At 43.1% G+C, this 20,326-nt stretch overlaps 1 protein-coding gene and 1 long non-coding RNA gene across 17 annotated transcripts in view; one reads left to right on the forward strand and one right to left on the reverse strand.

Moving 5' to 3' along the window:
* Positions 1 to 20,326, forward strand: part of KATNIP (katanin interacting protein) — a 198,444-nt gene that overhangs the window by 99,491 nt on the left and 78,627 nt on the right. For all 16 annotated transcript variants that reach the window (XR_010591157.1, XM_065559886.1, XM_008162544.4 and 13 more), the window contains one exon: positions 3,676 to 4,558. Coding sequence is in view for 15 of the 16 variants with exons in the window: in XM_065559886.1 (XP_065415958.1) it covers positions 3,676 to 4,558 (883 nt within the window). In the remaining variant the exon portion in view is untranslated. The remainder of the gene's footprint in view (positions 1 to 3,675; positions 4,559 to 20,326) is intronic.
* Positions 150 to 18,498, reverse strand: LOC112058831 (uncharacterized). The gene is made up of 3 exons (XR_010591160.1): positions 18,363 to 18,498; positions 9,638 to 9,753; positions 150 to 285 (listed from the first exon to the last, which is right to left on the reverse strand). It is a non-coding gene; the product is annotated as an uncharacterized LOC112058831 (long non-coding RNA).

The raw sequence follows: 20,326 nt of genomic DNA on the forward strand, positions 1-20,326 counted from the left end.
TTTACTGGATTAATTATAAAGGCAGGTATAATAATGACTAAAACTATAAACTTTAAGGAAATTGCCTTTATTACTATTGCCTTTATTTACTTTAGGGATACATAGAATTAACGGGCTTGCTAAATTTAGTGGTTTAAAGTGTTAATTCATGTAAGAAATGTGTTAATCTGTGAGTTCGCTGTTCATAAAAAGACTCACAATGAAATTCACTTCCTCTTTTTGAGAATTATCTCTGTAGATCCACACTTTTTAGAGCATATGTCTTGGAATCAGACCTCCTGGTACCTGTGGAAAAACAATAGCATTAGGGGTTGTGTGCGTATCTTACTCAAGGAATTAACACTTGGTTATAGGCACCAAAAAAGATGAAGGTCATCAAAAAATATTGATTTGTCGAAACAACCTCTGTGAAACAGGGTCACTTCTGATGAATCTCCCAACTCAAAAAATGTTGAAGAAAATGTCTTGAAATTGTTAAAACATTTTTGAATGAAAAATTCCATTTTCTGGTTCTAAGATTCATAGATTATAGAAACCATTGTGATAATCTAGTCTGACCTCCTGTATAATAGGACATAGGATTTACCTGAGTTAATTCCTTTTTGATGAAGTTAAGGTTAACAATATATATCAGTATATAGGGTAAAATATATTAGAGATGTCACAATTATCTCCAAACCAAATATAATAAATCCAGGAAATTCAGAGCTAAAATTAAACTTCAGTAAATCCAAGCATGTTAATGTATGGAAAAATGCTGCCAGGGCACCCAAATCACCTTACTGTGTCCTATAGGGATACCATGCAATAACTGTACAGGTATGGTGAGTGTTTTGGTCCAAGATAAAATTAATCTGGGAATTTCCTTGTTTTTTTAATTAAAAATTCCATAAATTAACAAAAAACCCAAGTAGAATGTTACCATGTGATATTTCTAGTGATTTGAAGTAGCAACCATATATCATTTTTTAAAAATGTTGTCTTTGATGATCAGTTGCACCAATGTGCGCTGGCTGCTTCCTGCCACTCTGAAGCAGCACAAGAAGCCAGAACATATTGGCCAGTTAAATTGGGTTTACAACTGCTTTGTTTTGCTAGAGCAGCTTAAAACAGCCAGAGTGTACACCCCAGTTTTTTCCATCCTCCACCCCGTCCTTCAAATGCCACCTGCTTTTTGCACCTCTCTGTATTCCCTCATGCATCCCACCAAGTTTCCCCCGCTTGCATTCTCTACATTCCCCTGTGTACACAGACCTGTTTTCCCTCTCTCCTGCACACCCCTGCATGTGTGTACACATAATTTCCCCACCCCATCCTCCTGCACTGCCTACACACACACACACACACACACACCTCCTGTGAAGTGGGTGGACTCCCCTGCAGGGTCCTAGAGCCTGGGCTCAAGCCCTAGTCCGGTAGTCCACACAGCAATGAAATAGCCCCTGCAGCCCAAGCCCCGTGAGCATAGGCTAACTGCAGGTTTTTCTTTTCTTTGCACATTCTTAGGAGTGAAGTTAGGCCATGATCTGGAACAGCACTTAAATATGCCCTGGCTCTGGGCGCACTGAGATAGCAAGTGTGAGGGACAGAGTCTTGCACGCACCGCCCAGCCCCACACCCCGAGGTGGTGATTTACTTCTCCTTTGGCTGCTCTCGATGCCTAAACCAAATGTGCCCACTTGGGAACACTACCCAGAAGGGGCACATGAATCAATTATTCTGCAGGGAAAGAGTAAAATCTGCAGGGGACATTAATTCTGTGCTTGTGCAGTGGCACAGAATTCCCCTAGGAGTAAATTTCATCTGTATAAAGTCTGCCATCCATCAGATGGATCAGATCAGCCTCCCTAAATGGTGTAGGCCCAGGTCACCATAAAGGATGCCTCAGTGTCTCAACCTACTGTGTAGTTTATGTCACAAGCGAATGGTGAAGGTTGGAGATGCTGGTGGTAGTTTTCTTGGTAGCAGACAATGCCTCTGGAACTCACTTCCAGCAGAAGTACAATTAAAATCAAACTTGCCGTCTTTGCTGAGGCTTTTCCAAGTAACTAAATTTTGGTTTCCTAGCTGACTGGTAAAGCTGCAGGCAAGAGGGAAAACAGCAGGACTTTTGGATTCTCTTACTGAAATCCTGAATGCCTCAACTTAAACCTTAAAAGGTATTCAGATACCATGAAGGTGCATGCCATGCTTACAATAATAAAAGTAGTCTTGTTCAGTAAACTTGTTCCATTTTCTAACTCTTATTCTGGATCCCTGCACAACTGCCAGACACCTTTCTGGGGTACCAGTTGTAGTAGGAAGAGGTCCTGAAACATAAGCCCTTGTATCAGAGGCCTAGTATGAGGCCTGAGGCCTGGACTAAAGAAGTGGTCAAAGCTTTGCTAATATAAAGCAAAGTCAGGCTATGAACTAGAGGCAGACCCTGCTCGAGGAATCTGGCAATAACAGGGCTGATATTGCAGAAACACACATTCCTAAGTAGTGTTAGGTACAAGAATAGACATGCGAACACATTCCAGAAGCATGGTACCAGAACACCCCAATACCAGCACGTTCCCCAAAGATAACAGGAACACACTGACTCATCCTAAAGATTAGGTCAGGATGACAGCATGATGGATAGAGATGTTTTGATCGAACCAACAGGTACAAGGCAATGGGTGGCGCCCAGATACGTCAGGGGCAATACGTAACTTGTTTGTATTGGTGTATAAAGAGGTATCTCAGAGGGAGTGTCTTTGGCCAGCCTAGGGGGGCAGTGGAAAATCCCACCACTGACTGAGCTGTTTCCATTGTCATGGGCATATATGTGCTAGTGTAATTGTAGACATTGATCCGGGGAGGTAGGACCATGCTTCGTCAGCAATAAACCTGGCTGGGTGCCTTCATACCTTAATCGATCTTGTGGTCATTGGATGTTTCGCTCAAGGTCTGCTGTGCCAGCTGTCTGTGCCGAGCTGGGACAGCACACAGGGAGAACACACACACGCATCCAAACATCTAACCACACCAGTGATAAAAGAGAAAATTTAACTTCTGACTATATTTGAAACAATAGCAACAGCTATTTTGGAACTTTAGTTTACTGGCTTCTTCTTACAGGGAATTTAGGACAGTTATATTTTTTCCCCAGAGTCTTTATCTTACACAATCATATAATAAAACAACCCTGTAATCTCTAAAGCCAAGACTTCTCTCTCCCCTTCTCAGAGGCTTGGAAGATGCTGACTTTAGTGGAAGTGTTGTGGTTTCACTTAAACATGACAGAGTACCACTCTGTGGTAGTTCTGCCTGCAACGATGCAGAGGGGGTTGGGGTGATAGCTGGACTAGTGCATCTACCACTACACATATCTACTAGCCAAAACTTCCCATTTATAGGTTTACTGGACAGCAGCTCATGGGTTATTTTAGCATCTGTGGAGTTGCTATACTGGTGACCCATAATCTGCAGGGGGAAATTCTGTTCCCCTGGACCTCCACAATGATCCCCATGAAAATCTGATTGCTTGGAACCTACATATAAAAAATGTTTTGTATCTTTATATGGATTAATATCATATTATATTAATATGTTCCCTATTCACTCTGGAGTCAGTATATCAATTCTGTTATATCTGGTACTTGCGGCAGTGCAATACAAATCTTCATGCTTCTATTTCATTTCCTTTAGGACCTTGACGTATGTGCAAAGAATGTGAAACTATATATTGATGAGAACCTTGTATTCGATGGTCAGTTAGAAAAAGGCTGTGGAGATCTAACCACTGATTTCAGCACTACAATTGACCTTAAAGACAATAGACAAGAGATTGCTGCACATTCTACACAAGGAAATAAAAAATCAAATGGAGCTAATAGCACAGGCAATAAGGAGGACCTGTTTTTAAAATACCCACAGCCAGACAGGGTTTCGTTACACTGGAAATCTTCCTTAGAAGAAAATCTCTCTGAGGAAATGATGAATTCCATCAACTATAGGAAAGAGAAATCAACTACATTAGAAGAAGATCTGAAGGTGTTATCAGCTCCTGTGTCTGCGAAGACTCTCAAGAATGATGTGTCAGAATCAGCAGTTATGGAGTACGTTCAGTCTGATGATGAGCTTACTATGAGTGAGCAAATGGAAAAACTAACCGGAATAAAATTATCTGAATCTTCAGGTGTAACTCCATCTTGGTTACAGTCCTCTTCCCGAGTGACAGAGAAGTGCCATAAACAGAAACCCTCCTGGCTGGATAAAGAGCACTCTTTAGATTTGAGAGTTCAAGAGCAGTCTGATGGCACCATGAGGGGCTGTCCAGGACTAATTGATGAGACTATCAAATGTCACGGAAGTGAACTGGGGAGATCCAACAGTAGGAATGCAAATGGAGATGAGAAGACACAAATGGTAACCAGTAAAGGCTGTACTATTGACTTGGACATTTTAGACCAGCTTCCGAACAAATATTGCTGCACCCCTGAATGTCCTGCTAGTGGGAGGAGAAGCGGCAGAAGTGTAAGAAAGAAGGGTTTATGTACAAGTCATGGAGATGAAGGTCTGACACACACAGGTAAGAGCTGAAGACAGCATCCTTAACTCAAGCATTGCTTACATATTCTCCATTATCAGGATTATATGAGACAGGTTTTAGTTACACTAATGCAGTATTTAGTTTTTGTTGTCCTCGAGCAATACAGAGACACCACTGTACTGAGCATAGTGCAAACATATAATGCTAGAGAGTCCCTGTCCTGAACAGCTAGCATTCTAAGGGCAAGTCTTCACTACGGGGGGGGGGGGGGGTGTCGATTTAAGATACGCAAATTCGACCTATCGGAGCCGACTTACCCCGCTGTGAGGACGGCGGCAAAATCGACCTCCGCGGCTCCCCATCGACAGCGCTTACTCCCACCTCCTCTGGTGGAGTAAGAGCGTCGATTCGGGGATCGATTGTCGCATCCTGACGAGACACGATAATTCAATCCCCAAGAGATCGATTTCAACCCGCCGATTCAGGCGGGTAGTGTAGACGTAGCCTAAGTTTGGGTGTCAGTCATGTTCAGAGGAGGAATGGATTCCGTGGTTAATTATGTTGGAAGGTTATCTTTGCAATAGGGCTAGTTGGAAGTTCCGATGAAACAGTTTAATCAGATACTGTGTATTTATTAAACCTGAAAAGTTTTGTAAAAATGGTTTAGATTTGATTAATTTTCATTGATTCTCAGGCAGGATTCTGTCAGAAACATGACTGGTTTCCTGCCAGTTCACCTGGTGGGGGTGCTGGGGAGCCTGTGTTTCCATGGTATGTGGCTCCAGATCAGCCCCATCATGTGAGGGCTTCCAGATTCCCTTTCATGGAGCCTGGGAGCCCTGGCTCTAGCCAAGGCTCAGCTTCTAGTTCTCGAGCAGGAAGCCTTAAATCCCTCAGAGCTCCAGCCTGAGCCAGGGCTGTCAGGGTTTCCAGGCTCCAGGACACATAGGCAGAAGCCTGGAAGTCCTGGGATGGGCTCCCAGGATTTGTGGCTCCAGGGTCGCCTTGCTATACAGATGCCCTAGTCATGGAATCTGGGCCTTCCAGACTCCCAAGCCAGCTTACCAACCTATTTCCAAGAAAGTGGACAAGCTGTACCAAATCCTCTATGAGGGCTTTTCATGCTTTCATATGCATCTTCCTCCTAACTCCCTAGGACTGGCAGCAACAGTATAGAGATCAAGTTCTGGGTATTTACACTAAGCCCCTAATGACAGAGAAGGGAAAAGATTAGATTCTTTGGGAAGGAAGCTGTTTTCTTCATCTTCCTTAAATATGAGAATTGCAAATGATCAGGCAATGATGGCCACATACACATTTCATATCTGTGACAAAATTTCACTTTTTACAAATAATCTCCCAGAAGAGCATAGTAAATTAGCCAATGCCCTCATCAAGGAGAGTCAAAATGTGGACAGACACCCTTAGAGCTTCATTTGACATTTCGGATGCTGCTCCTAGATTGGTCGCCTTCTCTGAAACTCATCGCAGACATGCTTGGTTCTTCTTCAAGATGTGTCCCTATGGGTGCTCCATTGTAGGTGTGTCTGTGTCCTTGCGCGTCTGATCAGAGATCTTCGGTAGCCGTCTCTGTTTGGCCCGTGCATGCTCTTTCCCTTCCTTGTGTTATCTGTGCCTCAAGGCTAATTAGTGTTGTGCAGGTGAACCACCCTCAGTTCCTTCTCAACCGCCAATTAGCAATCCATTCACAGATACTTTAGGTCTTTAGAAATGTTCCCTTAGTGTTTTCATTCACTCTTTTCTTCTTAGTGTTATGGGGTTTCTGTTAGTTTTTTCTTCCCTGTTTAAAAATTAATAAATAACCCCCCCTAGTTTTTATTTTATCCCCTTCTCTTCCCCCCACCTCCCACCCCCAAGGGATTGCCCCCAGTAAGGGGCATGCCTGGTTCCCTTGGGTTTAAGAGGCACCTCTCTGACAGGGAAGCCATAGTGGTTACAGATGAACATTCCCTCTGTGTGCGATGCCTTAGAGAGGCCCACATTCCACAAAAGTGTACTTTTTGCTAGCAGCTAAAAGCCAGATCCCCAAAAAGCCAGGAACTAAAGTTGAAACTACACCTGGTGGAGGGATGCAATGAACTCCCATGGCTGCCAACATCACACAAAATCTACCTCTTATGATAGGGACTGGAAAAAGTTGGACTTGTTTGGAAGGAAGACCTACTCTTCATTGATCTTGCAGTTCAGAATTGCAAATTACCAGGCTTAACGGAGAAATGCAACCAAAAGAACTACGCCAAACTTAATGCTTTTATTGACCACCTGCCAGAATCACAATGAGAACAGTTTCAGGCCATTGTATATGAGGGGCAGTTAGTGTCGAGAACAGCACTCCAGACTGCACTAGGTGCTGTGGATACAATGGCCCGCTCGGTATCAACAGTGGTCATGATGTGATGGACACATCATGGTTATACCTTTTGGGGCTCCCAAAGAAGGTTTAGATGATGGTAGAGAATCTCCTTTTTGAAGGCACAAAATTGTTTGCAGTTAAGACTGATGCATCGCTCCACATTCTCAAAGTTGTAGAGACACACTATGGTCATTGGGGATCTACACACCGGGTCAGAAAAGGAAATTTAGTCCTCAGTGTTCCCACAAATGATGTCAGCCCCAGTCCCCTCCACAGCGCTATTATGAACCACAGCAAAAGAAGTCTACATTTCAAAGGTGTAAACCCTCAGCCCCTCAATCTTCAACATCAAAACCTTCCACCTCGAAACACCAGTTTAGATGTCTTGGTCAAGGCTCTGAGAGCCCACTCCCTACAGCATTAGCTGCAAATTTCAGACCTTCCACATCCCTTTGGATGCTGTCTTGCTCTGTTTCTTCAAAATTGGGAATACATATCTACCGACAAATGTGTTTTGGATATTGTGTCAAGGCTGTATCCCCACTTTGAACTTTAGGGTACAAATGTTGGGGCCTGCATGAAAACTTCTAAGCTTAACTACCAGCTTAGCTCTGGTCCGCTGCCACCATTCTCAAAAGCTAATTCCCTTCCCTGGGTAGCCTTGAGAAACCTTTCACCAATTCCCTGGTGAATACAGATCCAAACCCTTTGAATCTTAAAACAAGGAGAAATTAACCATCCCCCCTCCTTCCTCCCACCAACTCCTGGTGACTACAGATCCAACCCCCTTGGATCTAAAACAAGGAAAAATCAATCAGGTTCTTAAAAAGAAGGTTTTTAATTAAAGAAAAAGGTAAAAATCATCTCTGTAAAATCAGTATGGAAAATAACTTTACAGGGTAATCAAACTTAAAGAGCTCAGAGGACCTCCCTCTAGCCTCAGGTTCAAGTATAGCAAACAAAGATAAACACTCTAGTAAAAGGTACATTTACAAGTTGAGAAAACAAAGTAAAACTAAGACGCCTTGCCTGGCTTTTTACTTACAAGTTTGAAATATGAGAGACTTGTTTAGAAAGATGGGGAGAACCTGGATTGATGTCTGGTCCCTCTCAGTCCCAAGAGCGAACAACCCCCTAAACAAAGAGCACAAACAAAAGCCTTTCCCCTCCCCAAGATTTGAAAGTATCTTGTCCCCTTATTGGTCCTTTGGGTCAGGTGTCAGCCAGGTTACCCGAGCTTCTTAACCCTTTACAGGTAAAAGGATTTTGGAGTCTCTGGCCAGGAGGGATTTTATAGTACTGTACACAGGAGAGCTGTTACCCTTCCCTTTATAGTTATGACAGTCTCCAATGGATACTTTATCCATTTCACCTCCCTCCCCATCCCCTCTTCAGGGACCTTTCTTACGAGAGACTGTTAAGACAGGAAATAGATCACCTCCTATGCCTGGAAGCCATAGAACCTGTTCTGGTACATCTCAGGGGCAAAAGATTTTTATTCCCGATATTTCCTGATCCCCCGCAAAAAAGGAGGTTGGAGACCCATACTGGACCTCAGAGCACTGAAGAAGTACATGAAGGCAGAAAAACTCAAGATGGTCACACTAGCAGTAATTATTCCATCTCTGGAACTGGGAGATTGGTTCTCAGCCCTTGACCTCCAGGATGCATATTTCCACATACCCATTCTACCATCCCAAAGATAATTCCTTTGGTTTACCCTGAGTCAGGATTATTACCAGTACAGAATACTTCCTTTTGGCCTCTCATCGGCTCCCAGAATGTTCTCCAAGGTCCTTTCCATAGTATTGGCTTATCTACACACCCTGGGGATTATGATTTACCCATACTTGGACGACTGTCTCCTCAGGGCCCACTCCTTCAAAGATGCCCTACGAGTCACCCACGGAACTATGGACATATTCATGAAGCTGGGTCTACAAATTAATGTCCAAAAATCGACCTTAACCCTGGTACTGTGTTTGGAGTTTATAGGGGCCAATCTTGACTCACTGCAAGCAAAAGCACTCCTTCCGCAACATAGATTTCACAGCTTGCCGACGCTCATATAGACAATTCAAGACAGCCCACAAACGTCGGCCTGACATTGCCTCCGGTTTCTGGGACATATGGTGGCAAGCACATTTATAATATCTCATGCCAGACTATACATGAGGTTTCTTAAGGCACGGTTCAGATCTGTTTACAGACCAAAGACAGGTTAGACAGATGCCCTCCAGGATCAAACACTCCCTGGATTGGTGAAAAGACCCAACAAATGTCTATATGGAGGTCCTGTTCACACATCTCCCCCAACATTGTATCCCTAATTGGCTGGGGAGCACATCTCAACAACTTCAAGTGTCAGGACAAGTGGTTGCCCATGAAGATAACTCTCCACATCAACCTCCTCGAACTCAGAGTGGTCAGAAATACTTGTGCTCACTTTCTTCCACTGATCAGAAATAAGCACACAAAAATTATGACAGACAACATAGCGTGCATGTATTACATAAATTGTGAAGGGAGTGCAAGACCATCCTCCCTATGCGCAGAAGCGCTAAAGCTATGGAACTGGTGCATTCGCCACAATGTTTTAATATCAGCGGCTTATCTACTGGGAGTGCAGAACATAACAGCAAACAGTCTCAACTGCAAGTTCTCACATGACCACAAGTGGGAAATGAACCCAACAGCATATTCTATCAATGGGTACCCCGACGATAGACTTGTTTGCTACTTACCTGGAAATGCCCACTCTATTGCTCCAGAGCCGGCCTCGGGAAACACTCATTAGGGGATGCTCTCCTTCTTCCATGGGACAAGAGCCTTTCTCCCATTCCCTCTGCTGTTCAAGGTCCTGATAAAAATAAAAAGAGAAAAAGCAAACATCATTCTGATTGCTCCCAGCAGGCCAAGACAGACGTTTACCGGTATCTGACACAGCTGGCAACATGTTCCCCAATTTCTCTTCAACCCACTCCTTACCTCTTTTCGCAGAACAAAGGACAAACTTTCCATCCCAACCTGTGGATCCTCTGTCTCAAAACTTGATTCCTTCGTGGTTCCAACACATAGAGATCTGCTGCTTCAAGGAGGTGCAGGAAGTGCTACTACACAGTAGAAAATCGGCTACCTGACACACTTACCTGCAGAAGTGGACTATGGTTCAGGTTTGGTGCAATTCCAGACAAATTACCCCGGCATCTTCCACTCTCCCCATGGTATTGCACTACATACAGGATCTCAAGATGTCAGAGCTGTCCCTCAGTGCACTCAAAGTACACACTGCAACCATAACGGCTTTCCATCAGCAAACAGAAGGATATTCAGTTTTCACCCACCCAAGTACAAAGAGATTCCTCGTGGGCAATGTCTGTCCCCAACCCAGATATCCCACTCCAACATGGGACCTAAATCTAGTTTTAAAGAGCCTGACTAGATCACCCATTGAACCTATGGCCTCTTGTTCGCTTTCATACCTGTCAATGAAGACGGCATTTTTGGCGGCCATCACCTCGGCGAGGAGAATAGGGGAGATAGCGGCACTAATGGCTCCTCCCCCCCCCAGTATTCTTTAAAGACAAGGTTATTCGTAGGCCACATCCAAAGTTCATTCCCAAGATTACCTCGTCTTTTCACATAAAGCACCTGATTCACCTACCAACCTTTTCTCCTAAGCCTCACTTTCATAATAGGGAGGCTATACTGCATATGCTAGATGTTAGGAGAGCCTTAGGGCTGGTCTTCACTATGGGGAGATCGACACGGCTTCAATTGATGCAGCAGGGGTTGATTTAGCGAGTCTAGTGAGGACTTGCCAAATTGACCGCAGAGCGCTCTCCGGTCGACCCTCGTACTCCAGCTCCCCGAGAAGATTAAGATAAGTCAATGGGAGAGCATCTCCCATCAACGCAGTAGCATAACATAGGTCGACTTACCCCAGTAGTGAAGACAAGACCTTAGCCTTTTATCTGGACAGGATGAAAGCCTTTAGGAAATCTCCTAAGCTTTTCCTCTCCATTGAGGAAAGGTCAAAAGGCATAGCAATATCAGCCCAAAGACTTTCCAAATAGTTCTCAAACTGTACTAGCCACTGCTATCATGCTTTCAATGTGTTACCTCCATCTGGAATCTGCATATACTCGATGAAGTGGTTTCCACCTCTGTCACCTTCCTCAAGAATGTTCCAATCTCAGAAATCTGTAGGGCAGCGACTTGAGCATCTGCTCATTATTTCGCAGAACACTATGTGATTACTGGAAACTCTGCTTCCAACACATAGGGATGCAGACACACCTACAGTGGTGCACCCATAGGGGCACACATCTCGAAGAACCATCGTTACTACACAAGGTAACTTCCTTTTATGGTCCTCTTCTCTTTCCCCTGAGACGAAGTCAAAGATTAAGGAACTTCTGTTTGAGAGAGACAGTCTGTTCGGTTCTAAAACAGATGAGGTGTTGGAAAAGATTAAAGAAACTAGATCTATGGCAAGATGTCTAGAACCCTTTCGGTCTTTCAGACAGAGAACTCCATCCTCATTCAGATACCAGAGACAATACAACATTTTCATAGTCTTTTTATTACTCTAAAAGAAAACATCTTTATCAAGAACAGCAACAACAGCATCCTCCTCCTTCTCAGTCTCAATTTAGGAAAAGATTCTCCAAACTCAAGATGAGACTGAAGTACTTTTCTATGACTTCTTTTTGCCCAATATTAGACCTCAGGTTTGATATTACAACCAAGAGCTGCAAACGAACCTTAGATGTTCATTGTCTACCCTGTGGAGACTGTCTGATTTTTACAATACATGGCAAAACATCACTATGGACAGATGGATTTTGTTTCAAGACTATTCCACTCTCCCTTTCCTTCCCTTTTCAGGGACACCTCTCACAAGAGAATTCTCAGAGCAGAAATCCATTCTCTGCTTCTACAGAGCAATAGAGGAAGTCCTGGAGGATCTCAGGAATCAGGGGTTTTAATCTGGTTCCTAAAATGGATGGAGGTTTCTGATCAATCCCAGATCTGAGAAAATTAAACAAATACATTAGGAATTTTCACTTCAGGATGCTGACTCTTAGTTCAGTCATCCTCTCTCTTTCTGATCTAGATTAACTTGGTGCTCTCTATTTAAAAGATACTTACATCCACATTTCCATTCAACCATCTCACAGAAACTACCTTCATTTAACCCTGGGACAGGTCCATTTCCAATACAAGGTTTTCCGATTTGGCCTTTCTAATCTACCTTTGGGTTTTACAAAATGCCTTTCTGTAATAGCAGCCTTCCTGAACAGACAATGCATTTTTGTGTTCTCATATTTCAGTGACTGGCTTCTGAAAGCTCATTCCAAAGTCGAGTTGAACAAAGTCATTCTCTTCACGCATTCCCTATTCCAAAAATTAGGTTTTCCAACAAACAAGAAAAAATCATATTGCGCCCAATGTAAACAATGCTTTTCATAGCAGTAGTTGTCAACTCCACAGTAATGAGAGCATACCTGGCAGAGAAAAAATTCCAAAAACTGAAATCCAGCTTTCTCCAGAAATCACCGCAGGAAGTACTGTTCTTCCTCATCCTTCTGGGTCTTGTGACTTTAACAACATCTGTTACAGCTTACACAAGATTCAGAATGAGATTGCTGGGTTTCAAGAAATTTCATTCTCACAGTGCACAGCATGTACATGATGCTTACAATACAAGGAAAGTTTGGAATACTTTTCTACGGTGGATGAAGCCCAAGAATGTACTGAAGGGAATGATGTTCAACCCTCCACCTCCTTCAGTAATAAGTACAACGGATGCTTCCAAGACAGGTTGGAGGCACATTTCAACAAATTATTAACAGGGGATCTCTGGAATCTGCAAGAATTGCAAATTGACATCAATGTTTTGGAATTAAAGGCTATCCATTTAGCACTCAAATCCTTACTCCCTCAGATTCAAGGCTCTGTGTTGCAAGTTGCCATCAGCAATGTGTCAGCAGTGTATTCTGTAAACAAACAAGGAGGTGCCCATCCATCACAACTTTGCCGAGAAGCAATAAAACTATGGAACTGGTGTATATGTCATGAAATTTATCCAACTGTGATGCTTGTAGCAGGATCTAACAATAAACTGGCAAACCAACTAAGCAGAGACTCTTCTCAGGTTCACAAATGGTCTCTAGAGGAATCAGTGATTCAAGACATTGTCAATCTTTGGGGATTTCCAAATGTAGATCTCTGCCATCAGCCTCAATACCAAATGCCCTCACCTTTGTTTCAGAGAAGAGATAGACACTCAGTCATTGATGGATATGTTTCTCCTCAATTGGGGGACAGATCTGATGTATGTTTTCCTGCCTTTTCCATTATTGTTTAAGGTGGTAAAAAAGATCAGACAAGACTCAGCCAAAATGATACTCGTTGCTCCAGCATAGCCAAGACAGCAATGGTACATGAACTAGTTTCTCCTCCACAAAAGGAAATTCAAACACTTACCTGTATTGCCATATTTCCTATCATAAAAATGGGAAGAGTGCACCATCCAGACCCTCAATTGCTACATCTCATGGCATTGGCAACAGGACTCTGACAAATTTTGAGAACTCTTTTTCTCTTGAGATGCAACAAAATGGCAGATGAAATTCAATGTTGTTAAATGCAAAGTAATGCACACTGGAAAACATAATCCCAACTATACATATAAAATGATGGGGTCTAAATTAGCTGTTACCACTCAAGAAAGAGATCTTGGAGTCATTGTGGATAGTTCTCTGAAAATATCCTCTCAATGTGCAGCGGCAATCAAAAAAGCAAACAGAATGTTGGGAATCATTAAGAAAGGGATAGCTAATAAGACAGAAAATATCATATTGCCTCTATATAAATCCATGGTACACCCACAACTTGAGTACTGTGTGCAGATGTGGTCCCCCCATCTCAAAAAAAGATTTATTAAAATTGGAAAAGGTTCAGAAAAGGGCAACAAAAATTATTAGGTGTATGGAATGGCTTCAATATGAGGAACGATTAATAAGACTGGGACTTTTCAGCTTAGAAAAGAGATGACTAAGGGGTATATGATAGAGGTCTATAAAATCATGACTGGTGTGGAGAAAGTAAATAAGGAAGTGTTATTTACTCCTTCTCATAACACAAGAACTAGGGGTCACCAAATGAGATTAATAGGCAGCAGGTTTAAAACAAACAAAAGGAAGCATTTTTTTCACACAATGCACAATCAACCTGTGGAACTCCTTGCCAGAGGATGTTGTGAAGGCCAAGACTATAACAGGGTTCAAAAAAGGACTAGATAAGTTCATGGAGGATAGGTCCACCAATGGCTATTAGCCAGGATGGGCAGGGATGGTGTCCCTAGCCTCTGTTTGCCAGAAGCTGGGAATGGGCGATAGGGGATGGATCACTTGATTATTACCTGTTCTGTTCATTCCCTCTGAAGCACCTGGCATTGGCCGGTGTCAGAGACAGGATACTGGGCTAGATGGACCTTTGGTCTGACCCAGTATGGCCGTTCTTATGTTCTTAGGTACTGCTTAATTCTTGAAAACAATCTACTAGAATATGTTATGATATAAAATGGAGATTTCTACTTTGGGTATCAGATAAGGGTTTTGATCCAGTATTTGCTCCTATTTAGTGTATTTTAGAGTACTTGTTTTTCCTAACAAATAAGGGATTATCCATCTCATCGTTTAGAATGCATTTAGATGCAATAGCAGCTTTTCATAATCCTGTGGATGGTAAAATCAGTTTTTTCTTGTTATATTGCTGAAAGATTTTTAAGGGTCAGTTGAATCTTTACCCACCAGTTTCTCCATGGGACTTAAACCAAGTGTTAACATTTGAACTTTTATCAGCTTAATATTTATTTCATCTTTCCATTAAAACAGCCTTTATTATAGCAGTTACATCAGCTAGAAGAATTAGTGAATTTTATGCCTTGATGGCAGATCCTCCATTTACAATTTTTTATAAAGATAAACACCCACATTTTTTTACCTAAAGTAATTTCTGATTTTCTTGTTAATCAATGTATTAACCTGCCAATACTTTTTCCAAAACTCATAAGAGTGAATTAAAGTTACATTGTTTGGATGCTAAAAAAGTTCTGGCTTACTATTTAGACAAAACTAAAGTGTTCAGACCTCGCAACTGTTTATTTCTTATGCAGATAACTTAAAGGGAAAAGTGGTGCTTAAGAACATAAGAACGGCCATACTGGGTCAGATCAAAGGTCCATCTAGCCCACTATCATGTCTTCCGACAGTGGCCAATGCCAGGTGCCCCAAATAAATAAAGCCAAGCACCTCACTGCTAAGGGACAACAGGCCCAGCCAGAAACTGCTGCGCAGGTCCCAGCAAGATTTGAACTCATGACGCCTGGTTTACAAGATCAGTGCTCTGGGTCAGACAGTTCAATGAAGTGAGTTATAAGAATGTTTCACGTTCTCCTCCTACTACTATTAAAACACATTCTACCAAGGTAGTTTCTACTTCAGCAGCATAGACCTATTTCATTAATTGAAATGTGTAAAGCAGCCACATGGAGCTCAGTACATACTTTTACTAAACATTATGCATTAGACATAGCTGCTAGTCTGATGCACAGTTAGTCTGATGCACAGTTCTTCAACCTCTATCTCATTGGGATACGTTTACACCATACATTTACTATGTACTGCTGATCAAACTATCCCAAAATATTGCCAACTTTGTAATATATAAAAACTGGACATTCCAGCAGGAGTCCAATTGCCCTTGCCCAATCCCTTCCCCTTGAGGCCCTGCCCCGCCCCTTCCCCCAGGCCTCATTCCCACCTTGCCTCTTCCCCCGAGGCCCCGCCCCTGCCCCAAGGCCCCACCCCTCATTCACTCCTCTTTCCTCCTCCCCCCCCCGTCACTCGCTGCTCTTCCTCATCCCCTCCTCCCTGCATGGGTCGAGAGGGATTTGCCTGCAGAGCCAGGGCTGGGAACTGCAGATGCCCAACGCAGGTAGGAGGTGGCCCTGGCTAAGTAGGGGCTGGCACAGGTGATGACTCAATGCCTCCCTGCCTCCCCTGCCTGCAGTAACTGGACTTTGGGTGTCCAATCAGTAGAGCTGACCGGACACTGTAAGGTCCCCTTTTCGACTGGACAACACCATTCATAGCTGCTGGTCGGTGCATATCCCAGGAGTGTGAATATGCAGAGTCCATCTTGAAGAATCTCGGTTATATGTAGGTAACCTTCATTTCTTGTGAGAAGCTGCTCAGGAAGGAAGTGGATTCCCTTCTGAGGAAGTGGGTTATAGAAGAAGTTTTGAGTCAGCCCTGGGGAGAATGCTTTTACCTCAGCATAAGGAATGAGAATGCTTCTTCATGGCAAATAAAAAGGAAAGCTTTGGATCAATTGTGGATCTTAGAAAGCTTAATAAGTGTATCAGGACTTTCAAAATCCAAGTGCTAATCTGAGCTCCATCTTCCCTTCCCTTTCTGTGCAAAATTAAGGTGGGACTATCAGTTTAAAGAATGGCTACTACAGTAATCAAACTATCCCATTGCAAGTTCCCACACCAAGGATGTTTATAAAGCAACCAGCTGTGGTAGTTACTTACTTAGGGCCTTGGCTACACACACAAGTTGTACCACTTTAATTATACTGCTATAAAGTGGTACAAGCTCCCTACTGTGTATGTGGTTATACCACTATAAAATTGCTTACACTGGTAGAGCTTATTCCCATTTGGAAAGAGGGATAAACTATACCAGTATAAACACTTTTATACTGGTATAATTGCATCCACACTGAGGGTTGTACAGGTATAACTATTTTGGTAAAAAAATAAAAATCACACCTCTAATCGAAATGGCTATACTGGTACAAAATCTGCATGTAGATCGGGCCTAATATTTAAAATGGTCAGTAATGTCTTTTCTTATCTGGATGGCTGGCTAATTTGGGTCTTGTCCACTCAGGCTGTGAGTTATAAATATTCCTTGGAGTCAGCTTGCAATCTATTGTAATCATTGAGGCTGCAGATAAACTGGGAGAAGAGACAACCCTCCTAACTGAAGAAAGGTACTTCAGCATCCACCGGTCTTGTATGATGTTTAAGGACAACCCTCTGCAGACAACTCCAATAAGGAGAGAGAGGTCTCTGACTCTGACCTTAGAGCAAGCCCAGCAGGAGAAAGAGGGCAATTCTTTTTTCATCTGTGGCCACTGTTCTCTTGCATTCTAATAATCCATAGAATCAGCCAAGAAGCCAAAGGACAGATACTTGCAAGACTACCTTCAGAATCTGCCCATTTCCCATCACCCTTTATTTAAGAAGTAAACTAGGATGCAAAGAAATGTCCTGGCAGGTGCAAATGCATAAGTAAACAGGTAACCAAATTCTAGACAATTCAGGAGTCAAAATATGCCAACAGTGGCGCTGGAACACTTTTTATAGTCAGAACAATTAATGAAACTGTAAAGCAGTGGTCCCAAACTTTTTACCTCGCGCCCCCCCCCCTTACTCCTGTCCGTGCCCCCCTAGAGTGGGTGCCAGGAGTGGGGCCGTGGTTCCGGGAAGGGAGTACAGACAGAGGTAAGGGGGTTGAGGCTGGGGCCACAGCTGGAGGCAGGCTGCAGCACCCCCACTTCCCGCGCCTATGGATGCCACTGCAGCTTCAGTACTTCATACATCGTCAACAACAGAAAAGGGGTGAGGAACACCGTTTTCAATTTTTCTCATTTCTTTGACCACATTTATTTGTCTGGACACAACTACATTTTCTGTGAGGTAGTAAAGGTGGCTGGCACATGTTTGCAGGAGAGAATCCAATTCAGGCTAATCCCTGAGCTATATAATACAGCTCTATATTTGGTAGACCTAAACCTTTATTTGTTTTATATGCCTAAATTCCATTCATTTAATTCTGGGATGTATTTTATCCTATATAAATCCTTTAATCAGATTTTGTATTATTTTAAGAAATTGAGACCCACTTGTAATGAAGCAGACAGAATATATAGTTTAACCAAGGGGCTGTGACCATACAAAATAAATGACGTCCCTACACTGAGAACAAAAGATTGGACGAGTTCACAATATGATCATGTAAAGCTTATATCATTGGATTATATTGTATTTTACCATAGCCTTAAATCTTTGTTTTGGTGATGCATAAATTAAATAGGGAAAAAAATGTTAATGCAGCATTGTTGACAAATTAAGTACTAAAAAGGCAGGAAATGTGATAATTGTGGTTCCTTCAGTAATATTAAGTTGACCACATTCCATATCCTGGGTGTTTTATGTTATAACATTTAATAATATAAAAAGTAATCTATCATTGCTGTTGGGGGTAAAAGTTGGGAAACCGAGTCACAAGTCCACCCAATTTAGGCTTAATCAATTGTCACCTTTAATTCTCTCTGAAATTGTATAGATACCATCACTTACAATATGTTGTCACAGGGTTGACTCACCGTAGGAGCTGCCTCCTCCTGGTGGCTCTGGGGATTAGCTCTTGCCAGCCGCTGCTCTCCTCTGGTGGTGTCTCTGCTAGTTGTCTGTTTCACCCTGCTGCCCCTTTCACTCCTGGAGCTGCAGCTTCCTGTTCATGGCTTGGCCTTCTGGCCAGGTTACTAAGGTCCTCTCCTTCCGAGGTAGTCAAAGTCCTTCCGGACCAGCTGTCCGGCTGGCATCTCCTGCGCTCTGTGCCACTTCCCAGTGGCTGGTAGGGGAACCCAGGTCCACCTTCTACACTGGTTCCAGCCCAAGGACCCTATGACAAGCAGCCAAGGTCTGTACAGTCCTGCCCCTTGCTGCTGGTTCCCTGGGCTTCTTCCTACTTATCTGGCTTCCTCCTCTTTCTTGGTTCACCAGCCCAGGTTCCCTCCTCCTAGGCAGTGAGTGTAGACTACTTCCTTGCAGCCTCTTGCTGCTCACAGCTCCTGGGCTTTATACAGGCCCTTCCTGTTCCTGCCCAGCTGAGCCCCCTTCCAATTTGTGGACTGCTCCCTGTCTCCTTCTTCAGGTGCAGCCTGGGCAGTTAATTGGCCTGCTGAGCCACTTTAACCCTTCCAGCCTTTGTGTGGGGTATGCACCCCATCACATGTGTGGACATACATTTATGCCTGAAAAATAATAACAGTCAAGACAGAATTGGTAAATGGGCCCAAGTTACTACATTCTGGACACTAAGAAGACTTTCACCTTCCATGATATTTATCACCTTCTCTGATCCCTTGGTCTGGTCCTTCAGTCCCATTCTTCTGTTTCTGGTCTGGTGTTTTTCCAGTTTTGACCCATGTTCACTTGGGTCTTTTATCCATTTCTACATTACTGATTACTTAATCTTTCTTCAATTAACATTTAACACATCAGACCTTTGGATTTTAGGTATCCTGTACATTATGTATGCACAAGCTTTAGTCACCTAATGTCCTCATTTTTCATGCTGATTTGAAAATTCTAGGTCATGTTGCCCTGGATCACCCTGTTTCTAAGTCCAGAAAAAGGGAGTTTTTGCTTATCGTTATATGTTTGTACCCCTTACTTACACCTTCCAACACCACACATTACTTGTCTTGCCAACAGTATCATTTTAAACAAATCAGCAAATTATATCAGAGAAAAATTAACAAAAAATACACGTATGCCATATACTCCAAGACCTGAAGAAGAGCTCTGTGTGGCTCAAAAGTTTGTCTCTCCTCACTAATAAAAGATATTACCTCACCCACCTTGTCTCTCTACTATTCTGGGACTGGCACGGCTACAACTACACTGCATATTATATTTCAGTCCTTCTACCAACAGATGCTTAGGTACCTGCCTATACAGCCACTGATAGGACTTGACCTGTGTGGCCTCAGCATGGATGAATACCCCTACCAAAGGTATGTCATAGTGCACCTGGAATTTCCAGAGGAGGTTGCTGTGGTAAGAGAAGAAGTGGACACCGCTACATTAATATGCCCCGACCTTGAAGAAATCTCTGATGTCTCTGTGGTGATGGGACCAAATGCAGTCTCTTCAAGGTACTCGCCGATTACTGCAGACAACGATCATGGAATCAATACCTACGCACCCTGATGATTCATGCACTTTGTGCTACAGCCTATAGAAAAATCAAGGACAGTAAAAAGATGACTGAGCTACCAACGAGAGCACTGAGGTACATGGGCACAACCCCCTTAGTGGTGCCTTCAGTTACTGAGAGAGAAGTACTTGTCATGCGTACCTGCCTAAAAGGCAGTAAAGGGGCATTAGCAATGGTAGAGCAGCCAGCTGAAGGAGGGCTCCCTGAAAGAGTGCTGGTCCCTAGTGGAGGCATAATCCTATCTGCTGAAGCCCAGGAAAACGTGATTCTACTGATTGCTAATGAAACCAGCCATGATGTTGTTGTGAAACAAGGGCAGAAGGTAGCAGACCTCTTTGGGCCCGA

This window comes from Chrysemys picta, chromosome 10, assembly GCF_011386835.1.
Source record: "Chrysemys picta bellii isolate R12L10 chromosome 10, ASM1138683v2, whole genome shotgun sequence".
Taxonomy (NCBI): Eukaryota; Metazoa; Chordata; order Testudines; family Emydidae; genus Chrysemys; species Chrysemys picta.